The sequence below is a fragment of the Perna viridis genome, chromosome 9 (genome assembly GCF_037379345.1).
Source record: "Perna viridis isolate PV_CMFRI_1.1 ecotype Kerala chromosome 9, ASM3737934v1, whole genome shotgun sequence".
Classification (NCBI taxonomy): domain Eukaryota; kingdom Metazoa; phylum Mollusca; class Bivalvia; order Mytilida; family Mytilidae; genus Perna; species Perna viridis.
Window position 1 is genome coordinate 44,675,062 of NC_142453.1, and position 15,680 is coordinate 44,690,741.

At 34.2% G+C, this 15,680-nt stretch overlaps 1 protein-coding gene and 1 long non-coding RNA gene across 2 annotated transcripts; one reads left to right on the plus strand and one right to left on the minus strand.

The window, feature by feature from the left end:
• Nucleotides 1-2,155: 2,155 nt before the first annotated feature.
• On the plus strand, nucleotides 2,156-3,181 carry LOC148608678 (uncharacterized). Its single transcript, XR_015915009.1, has 2 exons — nucleotides 2,156-2,210; nucleotides 2,612-3,181. It is a non-coding gene; the product is annotated as an uncharacterized LOC148608678 (long non-coding RNA).
• Nucleotides 2,195-15,593, minus strand: LOC148608679 (uncharacterized). Its single transcript, XM_088544411.1, has 9 exons — nucleotides 15,305-15,593; nucleotides 7,921-13,587; nucleotides 7,416-7,607; nucleotides 6,901-7,095; nucleotides 6,191-6,349; nucleotides 5,491-5,870; nucleotides 5,008-5,098; nucleotides 3,240-3,319; nucleotides 2,195-2,675 (listed from the first exon to the last, which is right to left on the minus strand). Exons 1-9 carry the CDS (start codon nucleotides 15,381-15,383, stop codon nucleotides 2,619-2,621), a joined length of 6,900 nt encoding a protein of 2,299 aa, XP_088400537.1. The 5' UTR covers nucleotides 15,384-15,593; the 3' UTR covers nucleotides 2,195-2,618.
• Nucleotides 15,594-15,680: the final 87 nt, after the last annotated feature.

Consider the following 15,680-nt stretch of genomic DNA (forward strand, 5'->3'; position numbering starts at 1 on the left):
TCATGTTTACATCGATATAAAATAGAATAACTGCCTTGGTCATGTTTACATCGATATAAAATAGAATAACTGCCTTGGTCATGTTTACATCGATATAACATAGAATAACTGCCTTGGTCATGTTTATACTGATATAACGTAGAATCGAATTGTAGTTAGAACTGGTCATGATTATACTGATATAACATGGAACAACTGCCTTGGTCATGTATGTATGTTATATCTGTATAAACATGTTTATACAGGTATAACATATAATAGCTGCTGTGGTCATGTTTATACAGATATAACATGGAATAACCGCCTCGGTCATGTGTATACAGATGTAACATGGAATAGTTGCCTCGGTCATATTTATACAGATATAACATGGAATAGTGCCTTTGTTATGTTTATACAGATATAACATGGAATAACTGCCTTGGTCATGTTTATACAGATATAACATAAAATTAATCAAATTAACCTTGACGCTGACACATAACATAAACATGGTCAATTAATCTTATAAAATGTGTTTATAGTGATTTAAAACAGGGAAGTGAAGTTGTAATCTGTTTTACATTACAGCATGGACGGAGTAAGTAAACAATTTTTTTATCTGAACGATCTCAAGAAAAGGGTGATTAAAGTTGATGACTGAACTACTACCAAAGTAAGGTCAATCGGATAACGAGTTCGCCTTTCTAGAAACTTAGCTATTGGTAATGTTAATTATATATATAGCTCTTCACAACAAATCTATGATCGTTGAAAATTAAACTGTCAATATTTAAAAAATTATTCAGTCCGTTGGTTGATACATTTTCCATATACATTATTTGTTATGGCAGTAATTACAGCATTAGTAGTTAAAAGTATTCGCATTAGTGTCGTATAAGACTAGCTAATATCAGTATTAGTAGTCGTTGTTGATATCAGTATTAGTAGTCGTTATTGATATCAGTATTAGTAAACGTTGTTAAAAGAATATGGGTAGTCGTTATTAATCGGTAGTAGCTGTCTTTGTTATTAGTAGTCGTTTTTAATATCAGTATAAGTGGTCGTTGTTGATATCAGTATTAGTAGTAGTTGTTATTTTCAGTATTATTAGTCGTTGTTGATGTCATCATAAGTAGTCGTAAATAATATCAGTATAAGTAGTCGTTGTTAATTTCAGTATAAGTAATAGCTATTAATATCAGTAGCAGATAACGTTGTTGATATTAGTATTACTAGTCGTTGTTGATATCAGAATTAGTAATAGTTGTTGATATCAGTATTAGTAGTCGTTGTTAATTTCATTAGTTGATGAGTTGTTGATATTAGTATTAGTAGTCGTTGTTGATATCAATATAAGTAATAGTATTGCTACTTTAGGCTTTGTCTTTGAGGGACTGTTTTGTGATATGTCAAACAACGAGAACAAATTAGACTTCCTAGTGCCTGCATTTAAACCCCAATTATATATGTAATTTTCAATCATGACCTACACTTAGAAATAGATGGTAAACGAAAACTATTGACCAAACTTTACGAGAAACGTGATGACTTTTCATTCAGAATTGTCAACTTTCCTTTCATCTCTGGCAACATCCCTTAAGCACCTGCGTATGGAGTGTTTAACTCATATGTTATGCCCGAACTTGCCGAAACTACGCAAACTTTTTGTATCGCGCTAGAAGTCTGACAAATAAGCTTCTGGAACAGGGTTATGTTGCTACAAGATTGAAGTCATCACTACAGAAAATTTGTGGTCGTCATCATGAACACGTGGATCATTATGGTGTATCCATCTGCACCATGAAAACTGATTTATTCAACGGGTCATAGTTTTCCATTCCACGTTTGTCCACCCCGGACTCGACTTTTTATAAGTAACTCGGCGGGTGTTTCTAGAAAAGCAGAGGACGCTTACCCTACCGGTGCACCTGGTCCATGCTCCCAGTTTTGAGTGGAGTCCGAGTTGTCCATTTGCTTTTGTTACTTTGTATGTATGATTTTAGTTACGTTATGTTCTTTGTTGTGTATGTCTGTTTTCCATGTCTGTTCTTTGTCCCTGGATTACATTCTTTTGATTACTGCTATAACCTTCTTGGTTCCCTTGATTACTTTTCGAAAGAACGATTTCTAACATATATAGGTTGTCACTAACGCTCTGTTGCTGTTATATTAGGTTCTAGAACAGAATGTCCTGTATTTGAAAACATCATGATCTGATGCTTAACAAGGTAAATTGTATATATTTATTGCATGAAAACGTAAAACAAGAGGTTCAATATACTATACATCTATAAATACGTGGATAAATAATAATTACATGTTAATTACAACACAATGGATTACATGTACAAATGACATGATTTCTAGGAATTAATATTTCAAACATTACTTTTTAGACAATTATGAAATATGTAAGTAAAAATACGTGGTCAAATGTTTACTTTCATGGGTGAGTGTTATATCTAACATTACAAAACCTTATATTATCTTAATATACACAAAGTGCCATTATCCTTCACTATAAATTGCATGCTAATTGTGACATTACGTGAAACATGCGTATGAATAAATGAATGTTAATATGATCACATCTGTACTATTGTTTTTTTTTATTTGTCCATTTTTTCAGCCCAAATTCATTCGAAGACAAGATTTCTGACGTCACCGGGGATGCACTTGTTATAAATAACAATCTGAAACATAACACATTTTAGCGTAAGACAAAAGTCACAAAACTGTGTCTTAAATGTATAATAAGCCACGACATTATCATTAATTTGAATTGCAGCCACTATTATTCATACTTTTTCTCTATGCTTTCTTTTCGTTTTATAAGAAGTTTATTTTGTTTGTCATTGCCTTTTCTCGTTTGTTTAAATAAGGCCAGATAAATTTGAAGCTGTGTAGTATTATGGTGTCTCATACATGTACATATTTGTCGATGGTATATTCATGTCTGCTTGCTCATTTGTATAGATGTAACACGATGTTAAATTGTTTTAAGGGTTTTCCTCGAACTCTTTAAACTCAATGATATCAAGTATTTAATTATTTTTTCTATAGTATCAACAGGCAATTTGTCGATATGTCTTTGTCTCATTGGAAACCAAAGTTGTGGGTGAATTGGAACATTTATTGATTAACTAGATAAAAAATACTTATGTAGCAGTTATAAAGAATTGAAGACTTTGAAATGGAATCTTAACATGTCTTTTTCTTATATTGTTTGTTTTAGTTAATAGCTATCATCAACTTACGTCATCCATATATCCAATAAACCCGTCATCCTGATCACACCCACCGATAGATATAGCAGCGTGTTTCGTGGGTATGCTACCTGAAAAAGAGTACGAAAATAACTAGAGCCTCAAGAGACCCTGAATCGCTCACCCAGTTTACCATTTGCTTAATTCAAAAACTAGAGGAATGAGACAGTTAAAACTGAAATATCAAATACAGGAAATGCTTTTAACAGCATATTTATGACCTGAAACAGAAATTTGCTTAAGGCAACAGTTTTTGAATTATAAAAAACTAACTTCTGATTCCTATATTCCGTTTTTAGTATAGGCAGCCATATCTATTCACGGATTAAAAATCACAAATCATTTCGAGTATAATACACTAAAGAACAAATATATTTAATTTCATAAAATGATCTTAAATGATTTTATAGATGAAGATTTTCAAAGTTGTACATGTGGGGAAAAAATGAAGAATTGTTTCAGGAGCAACAATTCCTACATCAATAGACGAATCGTTTAGAAAATTTGGCATCGGTCGGTCTCGTGATGCTGAACAATATTACCCTAGAAATTTTCTTAAAGGCAACAATTTTTGAGTTATTTGGAAAAAAAAATGCCTTCTGACCTCTATATTCTATTTTTAGCCACGGCGGCCATGTTTTTTTTTCACGGATTAAAATTCCCAACATTCATATGGTATGGGATACCTTAAAGAACAAATATGTCAACTTTCATTGCATTCTGTACAATGGTTTTAAAGATTTTCAAAGTTACACATGCAAAAACAACTGTTTATGGGCTGTTACTCCTACATGAAATGATTAATTGTTTTGAAAATTTCGGCATCGGTCCGTCTCATGATGCTGAACAATATTACCCTGAAAGAATTTTTCTTAAAGGCATTTTTTTAGTTATTTGAATACAATACTGCCTTCTGACCCCTATGTTCTATTGTTAATAACGGCAGTCATGTTTTTTTTTTTCACGGATAAAAAAATCCAACTATCATTTTGAGTGGGATACCCTAAGAAACAATTTTGCTAACTTTAATTGAATTATGTAAATGGTTTTTGAGAAGAAGATTTACAAAGTTGTACATGCGAAAAAAAAACTATTTCAAAGGCCATAAATCATACATCAGTTGACAGATCGTTTTGAAAATTTCTGCATATCTCCGTCTCTTGATGCTGAACAATATTACCCAAGAATTTTGCTAAAGGCAACATGTTTTTGAGTTATTTGCGAAAAATGCCTTCTGACCGCTATGTTCTATTTTCAGTAACGGCGGCCATGTTTTTTCACGAATCATAAATCCCAACAGTCATTTTGTGCACAGCAACCTACGAAACAATCATGACAAGTTCACATCCTGTCGGTCTATTTGTTAAAGATGAGATGATTTTCGAAACTTTGTCCACGACGACGAGGACGACGAATGACATGTGATGGCATAAGCTCACTTGGCATTTGGCAAGGTGTGCTAATAATAATAAAAACGTAGGCTGTACAAACAACCAGGAAAAACAGAATGCGAGTTCTCACGAATACTGACACAACAAAGAAAATAATTGTTTGTAGCTACCGTGAATTCTACCTGAAACAACATCAATGAATAAAAATTCCAAAAGCAGTAGAGATGATTTTTGTAAGCATGCATGTTTATGATACATAGCTGTAGAAACATCGGTTTATCCCTTTTAAGTAGGTATCGTTTTGAAGTTAAATCAACAATAAGTCAGCAGTGTATGTGTATTAATTTCTTGTGTTAATGATATCTTACCTTCAACAAAGATTGTTTTAGAAACTTTATCTATGGCTGCGGAGAAACTGTAGCCATCATACCGCAGAATTACTTCGTTCCATTGGTTTGGCTGTAAAAAAATAATGTCATGATCAACTACTATCTGAAATCCTCCTACTTCGTTTGCTTTTGTTATTCTTAAACAAATATAACTATTTCTCATTGTTCTTAAAATATTGTCAATTCTCTATATTTGAACATAAGCCGTGATGCAAGAACAAATATCACATGTTCTCAGTACAAATAATAAAAATTAGACCTTCCATATTCCGAATAAATGTGATGAATAAAAGGAATCTTAGTCTATACTAATCAAAATAATATAAAACTTGATTATCACCGACCATTTGGCGGCAGACGACACTCTACTTAAATATATCTAACAAATTGAATGTACAACAATGCGACGTACAAAATATACTCTACCAGATGCATATAGCAAGGTGGACAGCAGCATTTTACCTGATAGAACATCCTCATTGTAGTTTCTGGACTATCAACCGTTTTTACTGTAAACACAATCTCAAGTATGTCAGTGTCAATTCTGATGTCAAAAGCAGGTTTATTTTTACCAATACAATTAGACAGTAGAGTCTCTGATCTATGCGATTGTCCGACAGAGTAAAACCTAAATTTGGCTGCAAACTCAGGCCCTAACTCGACATTAGAGAATCGCCATAATTTTAAATTTCCGCGACCGTTAAACATAGCTTGGTCCTTCAAAGTTTGTACCACATCGAAGACTCCTATTGACTGAGGGTTACCAGATTTATCATCAAATGCGTCATGGGTCGTGCCACTGAAATCAAGCTTCACCGCAGGCTTACATAGAAAATGTTCACCTAGGAAGGGTAGAAACAAAAACTTATTTTACTAATGCAACTGTCCATGCTCCGATGTTTAAAACGGCTAATTGTATATTTTAAATGTTTTCTTCTGTTTCAGTACTGATGATTGTTTTATCTATTATATTTCATGCTTTACTTATAAACCAGATACATCTGTTAATATGTTATGATGTGATATTAAGTTTTAGGGTAAATGCTTACTTGTAAAATTGTACTTTCTTTTTTTTATAAATATTGTACGTAACAAAGTGACTCGATACTCCCCATAACTTATTCTATATGTGTACGCGATCCTGACATTTTCAGATGTTTACCTTGGACCTGTGGGGATGTCTCCGTTGGCGGTGCCCCCACGTTACTTCTTATACATGTACAAGCTAGTTGTTCAAACCTTGTCCCGGGTGCGCATGTACGAATCAGACCTCCATCAAAATACTCATATTTAGAGTCTGGCAGTCCGACCAAAGGACATCCTGTAATTAAAGGACCCAGTATGCTTTCCAGTCTTTTAAGAAAAACTTTAGTTCATTTGTTCAAGCAAGTGACCAGTGTATTTCTTTTATTAACGTCTCCGAACTAAATACTCCACGTAAAGCACATTTTAATAACATATATAACTGCCTTATAGTTTTATCTTTTACTAAAATTTATCAATTTAAAAAAAATCATCTCAATAAAAAAATCAGAAAATCTAAAATTATTTTGCTGAAATCATAAGGTACATTTAATCTTCTAGTAGATATTAACAAAGTCGTTAAAACAAATATTTCTGGTTGAATGTTAGGAAAACTGTCATAATGAATTTTATAGCAATTGAATTGTTTTACTCCATTTTGCGTCGCCATTAAAACGAGATGAAACATAAAGGGAATTCCATCGACAAAAATACAACTGAAATCGTTTCTTTAGTGTTTTGAATGTTTTCATGCCATGAAACAAAAGTTTCACAGATGTATTGTGTAACATTTAAGTTAAGGCATGCCTAATTAATACAAAGATCTGTACTTATCAAAGTAATACTTACCATCAGTAGATGCTGTGTCTTTGTTATAACAATCTTTCTTACATTTATCATTAGGAACACAGACACTAGAACCTCCTCCATATGCATAACCTTTAGGACAACACCTTGCGTCGGATCTACGACGTCGACAGGTCCAATATGCCCGACATTTACCAACGTAGGGGTGGTTTCTTGTGCCTCGTTTTTTACATGGATCTGATAATATAAGGATAGAGTTACAATCACAAATTAAAGTATCAGGTAAAGGCTTTTAACTTCATTAAATATTATTCAAGGTTAGAACCTGTAAACAGCATCAATATATATAGCATATATTCTGAATAAAACTTTTTCTTATCAATACGATTTTTTTAGTTCAATTTGTTGTTTGACTTATTGAATGAACTTTTGGCCGACGTCATTGTTAAATGCTGATTGTATTTTTGTAGTATTTTGCAGTTCTTTTTGTGGATATAATACTGATGCCACATCAACTAAATCTAAACCTGTATAGTAAATGTTAATAATAAATTCACCCATTTCGCAGTCTGCTCTACTTGGATGAGTACAGGCTAATTTCTCCTCACTCCAGAAGGATCCAAAAGAACACTCCTTTTCTGTGGCTCTCACCTTATGACCTTGTTGATAGCATACTATGAACCTGTTACAGAGTGTTGGTTCCCTCAAGTAACAAAAGTTACTGACATAGGTACAATTAGAACAGATCTCTGAAAAAATGAAGAACAATTTTGAGACTCGCAGCTATCACGTCTCAATATCGTCAAAGTACTAGTTGTGGATAATTAATATATTTTCACAGAGATAATTTTCAAAATTTTGAAAAGTATAAAACAAATGATACAAGTCATATGGGTCTAAAGATTATCTTTTAAACACGGTAACTATTTTTACATAGCAACTACAAAAAACACAAATGTAATGTCCAGAAGTGATATTGCTAAAAATAACAAAACAAATGAAATATTTCACTATTATTATTAGGTAACAGTTTTCTAACGTTTCCCATATCTATAAACTCACCTTCTGCATTGAAGAGTTCTTTATTGTATGATGGATCTGCCTCAATTGATTCGTTCGTTGCAGCACCATCTTTCGTTGAATTTGCATTGGTACCCTCTTTTGTTTTATCTTTGTTAGATGAAAGTTCGGATATAACAGTCTGTGCATATTTAGAAGCTTCTAAAAGTCTACTGTCAGGCGTGGTTTGCTGATCTTCGTTCCAAGACGATGGAGGAGGGGGAGGTGTCGCAGGTTTGTATGGCTTTCCAATCGCTGGTGTATCCCAGTCAGATCCTCCAAAATCTATAGGCGGTGGTGGAGCATTCTTTTTGTATGAAAAATCTGATTCATCTACGCGAGGATTTTTCATTGGTTGAAAACGTTTTATATTCTGTTGTATTCCTATCTGCCCTCTATTCACAATTTCTTTCACCTGATGAAATCGGAGAACTTTAGGATGCCTATATAGTCCATTATTTTGTTCTATTGGTTTTAGTAAAGTCGTTTCGTAAGAACGATTTGGAATAACAGGTTGCAAACGTTTAACAAGAGAATCTTTAGAAAAGGTACTTCTGTTTTTGTGGGTTGATATTATTGGGTTGATTGGTGGAAGATCAGAAGAAATTGGTATATCTGGGAGCTCAACTTGTCTGGTTTGTTGTCTTACATTCATTATTGCCCTTGGAGAAATAAATGACATTGAATTATCAGGTTTATAGGAGGATTTTCTTTTAATGTGCTTATACTTATGCGAAAATAGAGTTGGTTTTACCGGTGTTGCAGAAATCTCTTGTTGGTTTAACTTATTATTCAAATGTCTATGATCAATTCTGCCATTACCTGGTGGTCGTGGTTTATTGAAATTCTTTACCATCTGATGTTTAAGTTTTTCAGTTCCTTGTTTAAAACTTAATTTATTATGTTTCCTCCATGTTAAAGGTTTATAGTCGGATATCTTTAGAGATTTTAGAATATCAAACCCATTTACTGGTTTTCGTCGATGCCCTTTATTATTTTCAAGTTTAATGTCTTGCTGTTTTATTTCTCTCTGTTTATCAGCTTTATCAAAAGCTATTTTGCCATCTATATCGTTTGAGGTATGAACCCTTGTTGATTCTAAAGCATTACTTGATAAAGCGTGTTTATAGGCATCTTTAGAGTGATTTAATCCTCTGACTGTAGGGTTTAATTCCTTTTTATTTGAATCCCAAAGTGTTATAGATGGTTTTTGATTAGGTGAGAAAAGAGTCTTCCTGTCTTCCATCGTTCTTGCGTGCACCCTTAACATTTCAGGATTCCACAACTTAATTGAGTGTTGTCTGTTTTGTTTTTGCACTCCAGATTGCTTTTTGTTTGTTGGTTTCAGTGGGCGTTTTTTGTTCTGCTTCCATGTGTTTTGGTGTGTTTGAAAATTGCTCTTCTCAGCTTGTTTTTGTACCTCATTAATAATTTCTAAAGCTTGAGTAAGAATATCCTTCTTTGGTTTGTTCTTTGTTTTCTTTCCTTTTTGTCTCTTTCTGTAGCGATTGTCGCGAAATTGATTGATAAAGAGTGCAGCAATTTTGTTTACATCGTAAATAACTCGTTTCCTACGTTGGGGTCTTTTATTAGATTGTCTGTGTGTTGGAAGCTCTGGTCCTTTGAAAGCAATCTTTTTTACAAGACGATGCATCTCATTTGGCATTCGCATTTTATTGCGATAGAGCTGGTTGGTATCACGACGCTTTCTGGAGAGAATATAAGGAACACCTGGTATCATACGACGTCTGGTAAACCTCGCTGTTGGTTTGTGGACCGTGTTCGCCAAAGCATGTCTTGTCAGGGTATCCCCCATCCACTGCTCACTCTGTGGTTGTTTGTGAGCCTCTTGTCGATCATTCAACAGTCTTTCACCATTTATCCAGGTATTTGCTGGTCTGATGTCAATATCTCTATTTGAGGTCTGTAGATTAGATTGATCACTTTTCCAAGGAATGTCGGCGTTCTTTATGAATGTGTTATCGTGAACCTTACTTCTACCTGAATTAGCAGCATTGAATAAGTTCAGTTGACCTGACGGACTCCAAGCTTTCTCTATAGCATTAACCATTTGTCTTACTAGATCATTATTGCTACGAGAAGGGACAGGTTTTTTCACATTTTTTAAAGCAGGTTTTTTTAACGCTATCTGAATCTTATTAGTATTAGCAGTCCAGGGCGAACCTTCATATGCCCGGTGCGTTTTCTTTAAATACTGTAAAAATTCTCTCATGTCCGTTTGTTTAGTTTTAATTTCTGTAGCTTGTTGGCTTTGATCTTTATTTTCATTTATAACAGACGTGTCAGATGTCAACCGTGCTTCAGTTTCCTGCTCTGTTCCGCCATCAGGTTGAATATGCTCGTTCCATGAAGGTATATGATCGGTCTGACTTGATGAAAATATGCCTGGATGTTGATTAGTAGACAGTATTCTTTGGTCATCGGTATTTATTATTGTCTCTTCCTCGGGCGGTTTTGGTGGTGAGTCGGGTGAGTATGGTTCACTTTGAGGATGTGTTGTTTGAACTGTTGGAAGAAGGTTTGGTTGTGTAGCAGGGTCAGATTGTATTGTTTTTTCAACAGGGACAGTTTCAGACTCTTCAAATGTATTTTCATTCGTAACAACATGTTCTTTTGTTTGCTTTTTTGATACCCCTGCAATAAAATCCTCATCAAAGCTGTCATTTGATATAATTGCTGTTTCATGTTCCAATATTAATGATTCTTTAGTATCTATCTGCTCCTGTGTTACAGATGCTTCATCCAGTACTGTTGTAACATTGTGTAGAGCAATCATTGTGTCGTGTGGTTTTGAAGCTGAAGACGTTTCATCGAATACGTGTGCCACTGTTGGTTGCATGACAGTAGTGACGTTCGTCGATTTGTCGCTTGATATGTGTTCGGATACATTCGCAGCAGATGAGTGCCCAATCAATACTTGTTCAAAGTTCTCTTGTTCTGTCGTTGTGTCAGTCATGTTTGAATGTTGATAATCATATAACGATTGATTCATCACTGTAGCATGGTCATTTGTATGATATGTTTCGTTATATCCAAAGTCAGCTGGTAAAATATAACTTTCAGTTGTTTCATTAAAATCTATATACGTTATGTTATCAATTGAAGGATCATTCCAGTCAAGGGAAAGAAGGAATTCTGTATAATTACCATAGGCGTTTGAACTTATATTGATTGAGCTTGCATTGTGGCTGTCCGTCGTTTGCAATGCCTCCTCGTGTATATACTCTGTGAGGAGAAGCTGGGTGTTATTGTCAACATTTGTAAAATTGGTATCAATATACTGTTCGGCACTATCAGAGTAGTTTGTTGCAAAAACTTCCTGTTGAATTACCGGTTCATCAGTCACATCGGAAGAATTAGATGTAGGTCTGTATATTGATTCATTGTGACTGAAAGACGTTTTATCTGTTGAATTGTGCTCAGATTGAGACAATCCATACTCTTTATAATTGAAAGTACGGTTTGACGTGTAATGTTCCTGTTTTAAAATTGGTTGTTGAATATCAGCTGTGATGTTGTCTGCTATTGACTTTGATTGATGTTCATCGTCTGTAAGACTTGACTTTGTATTGGGCAATCTTGTTTCTGTATCAAGAGATAACACTACTGTAGTGTTAGGTTTATGTATTGATTTACCATTAAAAGAAGCGTGTTCTGTCATGGTCGTTTCGTTCAAGTGTTCACCCAAATTTGTAATGTTCTTTACTCTTTTAATTGGCTCATAAGAGATTGACAGATTTGCTAGATCTGAGACATATTCAGCGGGTAGAATGTCAGCTCCTTCGTTCAACACAGTTGTAGCATTGTCTGTCGAATCATAACTAGTTGTCAGATGAACATCCTGGGTTTCATTAGAATAAAGGGTTGTTACATTGTTGGATTCTAATTTATTTACTGCAGAGTGCTGGGTATCAGTAACAATTTCAGTAGAATCATTTATTGTAATAGCTGTAGTCGTTTCATGTATAAAGGAGGGGTCAAAAACAAGAACTCCATTAACGTTTTGGTTTCTTTCCTTCTCGGGGTCAACAATTTCACTCAATGGTTCTGTGGCGTTCTGAGTCTCAGTTACACCTTGGTTAATATTTGCAGCTAGAGATGAGTCGACAACCATGGCACTGTTATATTGATCTGTTACATCTAATCCTTGATTTGGAGCTAGAATGGCGTTTCCGAATGTTTCGGGAAATGGAATAGTAACAGATCCTGGTAGTACTGGTGGACTGATTTCCTCTACAGGCCTGTTTTGTTCATTTGGTTTAAGACGTGTCTCGGTCACAGCTGGTGAGATAATGTTGGCAGGAAGAATTTCCTTGTCTGTTTTGTTATATTCATGTGATTGAATGTTGATTCCTGAATGTCCTGTTAATGCAGGTGTACTTTCGTCATTTAAAATGTTAACTGCTGTAGAAATCTTTAGTTGCGAACTAGTATCCAGAATGTTGCTTTCTGGAATTTCTTTAAATGGTGTTAGTTTATCCGAGTGTAGCACATCTATTTTCAATGATTTATCTAATGTTTCATCTAGGTTATGGCTAGGATCAATCAATTCTGGTGGATTATTTGAAGATGAGTTTTGACTAAGAACATACATTTCTGGTTGAGTTTCTGGGGCTGAGTTTGGATCAGGAAGGTTTATATGTGTCGGGATATCCGGAACTTGATCTCTACCTACATCATGGGGTGTTGCTTCACCTAGAGGAAGAAATTCATCAGTGTTAGTGATTGATTTCATGTCTGTGATTGGTCCTGATAGTTGAAATTCATCCTTTTGTATTATGGAAGGTGCGGAAACTACAGATGCAGGTTCACTTCTAGAAACAGTTTCAATATTATTGGGCAATGACTGGCTTCTCATATCTTCACTTCTACCAGAAGAAACCGGAGATGTATGCATTGTTGGAGACAAATCCTGATTAGTCTCAAAATTCGGCGGTAAAGGTGGAGGAGATTCAATAAATAAAGGTGGTGGCGGTGGTGGTGCCATCAGCGGTACTTCTGGAGGCGGGGCCAATATATCAGGTTGAAGAGGAGGCAATACATCATCTGGTGATGAAAACATATCAACTGGTGGTGGCAACATATCAGCTGGTGGTGGCATCATATCGGCTGGTGGTGGCAACATATCAGCTGGTGGTGGCGACATATCAGCCGGTGGTGGCAACATATCAGCTGTTGATTTCTGGCCAATTGTAATAGCTGGTGGCAATAAATGAACCTGCGAGTTTGATGTTTCCTCTATTTTGCCTGAGATTTCTGATATTGTCGAAATCGTTTCTTTAACCTTCTTCATAACAGGTGGACTTGGAATGTCATCGGGTAACGCAGGCATTTCAAACATGTCATTGGGTGTTTGTCTTGGTGTAGTTTTTCTGACTTTAGGTTCTGACATAATAACAGTTTTACCTTCTTGCAATGCTCTCTTCATTTCATCAGGCATTCCACCAGCTCTTGGCTGAAAATTTGCATTGAATGTCAGCTTTGGAGTATCTTCCACTGCCTCTGGTGTTGGATCGATTGTAAAAATGTCAGGCGGATACGGAGGAGGAGGTAACATTGCCGTTGGAGGTGGTCCAATGGGAGGGTCTGGTAAGACATTTGTTTTGTTTGTCGATGATGGATTTGCTTTTCCTGAGGTAGGTTGAAAATCTAGGAAAAAAGTACATGTAACAAATGCATAAAGTTTCGTATGTTAGTATACCTACTCGTGACTTATTTATCTCAAATGGTGTATCATAAAATATTTAAACATAATCATAATTTAATAATCCACGTTCTATATGTCAGACTATCTTATCCTAACGATTTTTGAAGCATACGTGTATGCAATGTTAAAACGATATGATATCAATTAAATAATTATAAGTTGAAACGGTAAAAATATAGTTCAAAAGAAATGTTCACACTTATTACATGCAAAATGACACTTATAAGGATGTATTGTACCAAGATGTACTCCTGGTTAATATTTTTATAGCAAGGTTTATAACAATATGTTTAGGTTTCATATTACTTTATCAGATGACTGTTTACATGATTACATCATTCAAGTGTATTTAAGGTCAAAGTTACTACCTGTTATGATAGTTTTTAAATGTATGAAACTCCAGTAAATACGTCAATGTTGGTTCAAATTATACTGTAACAAATACCAGAATAAATGTTTAAAACTTACACTGTCGCATCTCATCGTTTTAGGAAATGTTTCTTAAAGTTCTTTGTACGATATATATAATTGGAGGCCATTTTTTTATTGCTCAGTTACAAATACTGTATATCATTACAAAGTTTTAAAATATCTTTTTTTTTTCTTTAAAAACAAGGGCTCCACACTGTAGTCAGACCAAGAGATGTATGATACAATGTGGGAAAATGGTTAATTGTGGAAATCATTATCAATTTTAAGTGAAATAAACGGTTTTTTTTTCTCATATTTTCCAAAATTCAAAACAACACACAATTCTTTGATCGTCTTGGCACACTTATTAAGTAGCAGTAAGGTTCTCTTCGTATCATAAATTCAAGATCACTGTTAAGATTAATGATCTGTCTAATCATTCCATTGTCGTGGACGTCTAATGATGAGAAATGTTAAATATGTACTTAAATTTAACACGTTAAACTTTTTTATGCTTATTTAGATGTTTTAAATAAGACATTCTTATGGTAATTAACGTCAGAAGAGAATGGGATTATGTCAAAATAGACACATCTGGTAGTTAGGTCACTAATTAGTAATCATCATGCTCAATCTTAGGTCTGTTAATTACTTCATTGATGTAGCTAATATTTTTTTTTTAAATGTGAATATGACTCTTTTTTTCATTACAGATGCATAAGACAAGGAGACCCACTACCACATTATATTTAAAGTTTATCACATCTTGTATTTTGATTTATGTAACTATAAGGACAATATTAGGTACTTGTCTCTCCAAATCAAACACATTTGTTTGTGTTGCTTACCACAAAACCTAATTACAAGGATACCACATTTTAATATAATTCTTGTAGGTAGCTTTGTATTGGTCTAAATCATATAAAGCAGTGCATATGTCAATATCCAACATATATCTAAAACAAAGATGTTTTACATGTACAGAGTGAATTTCAAACAGACAATAATCATTCAAATCAGGTATTACAGGTTGATTGATCTTTGCTTTGTCGGCATTATCATTATTAAACTGATTTTTACGTGTATCTTACTTTTTTATATTAATTATTTTTTTCATATTGCTGCATGGCTTTGAATGACAGAAAGTCAGGTTTTACCAGCTGGTCATATCAAGTCAAAGGTTATAGGTCGTAGAGACAATAAAATAAATTTAAAAATCTATAAAAGTTCTTCTAAAGATAAACTTACCACTTTGAGAAAATACATCACATAATGATAAATGTATAAGAAAAATGCTACAGAGAAAATAGAATGAATTAACTTCCATATTAGTATGTAATCACACAGAACTATACATTGTCATCCAATTCAATTTCCAGTTCACTATTTTTAGTTCTAGCCTAGTTTTGTGTTCATATTCCTATTGTGAAGTTATTTGAAGGTCGCTCTGCTATTGTCTGAAAGTTTTCATTTCTTCAAATATGCAGAATTCTAAATGTTAATTCGTTGTCACGCTTATCTTTTAAAACTACAAGTTAGATGACGTATTAGTAACCCGCGCCCATTGGAGAAATTTATCATAATGTATAATTTTTTGAATATGTAATTATAAACATGTAATTTT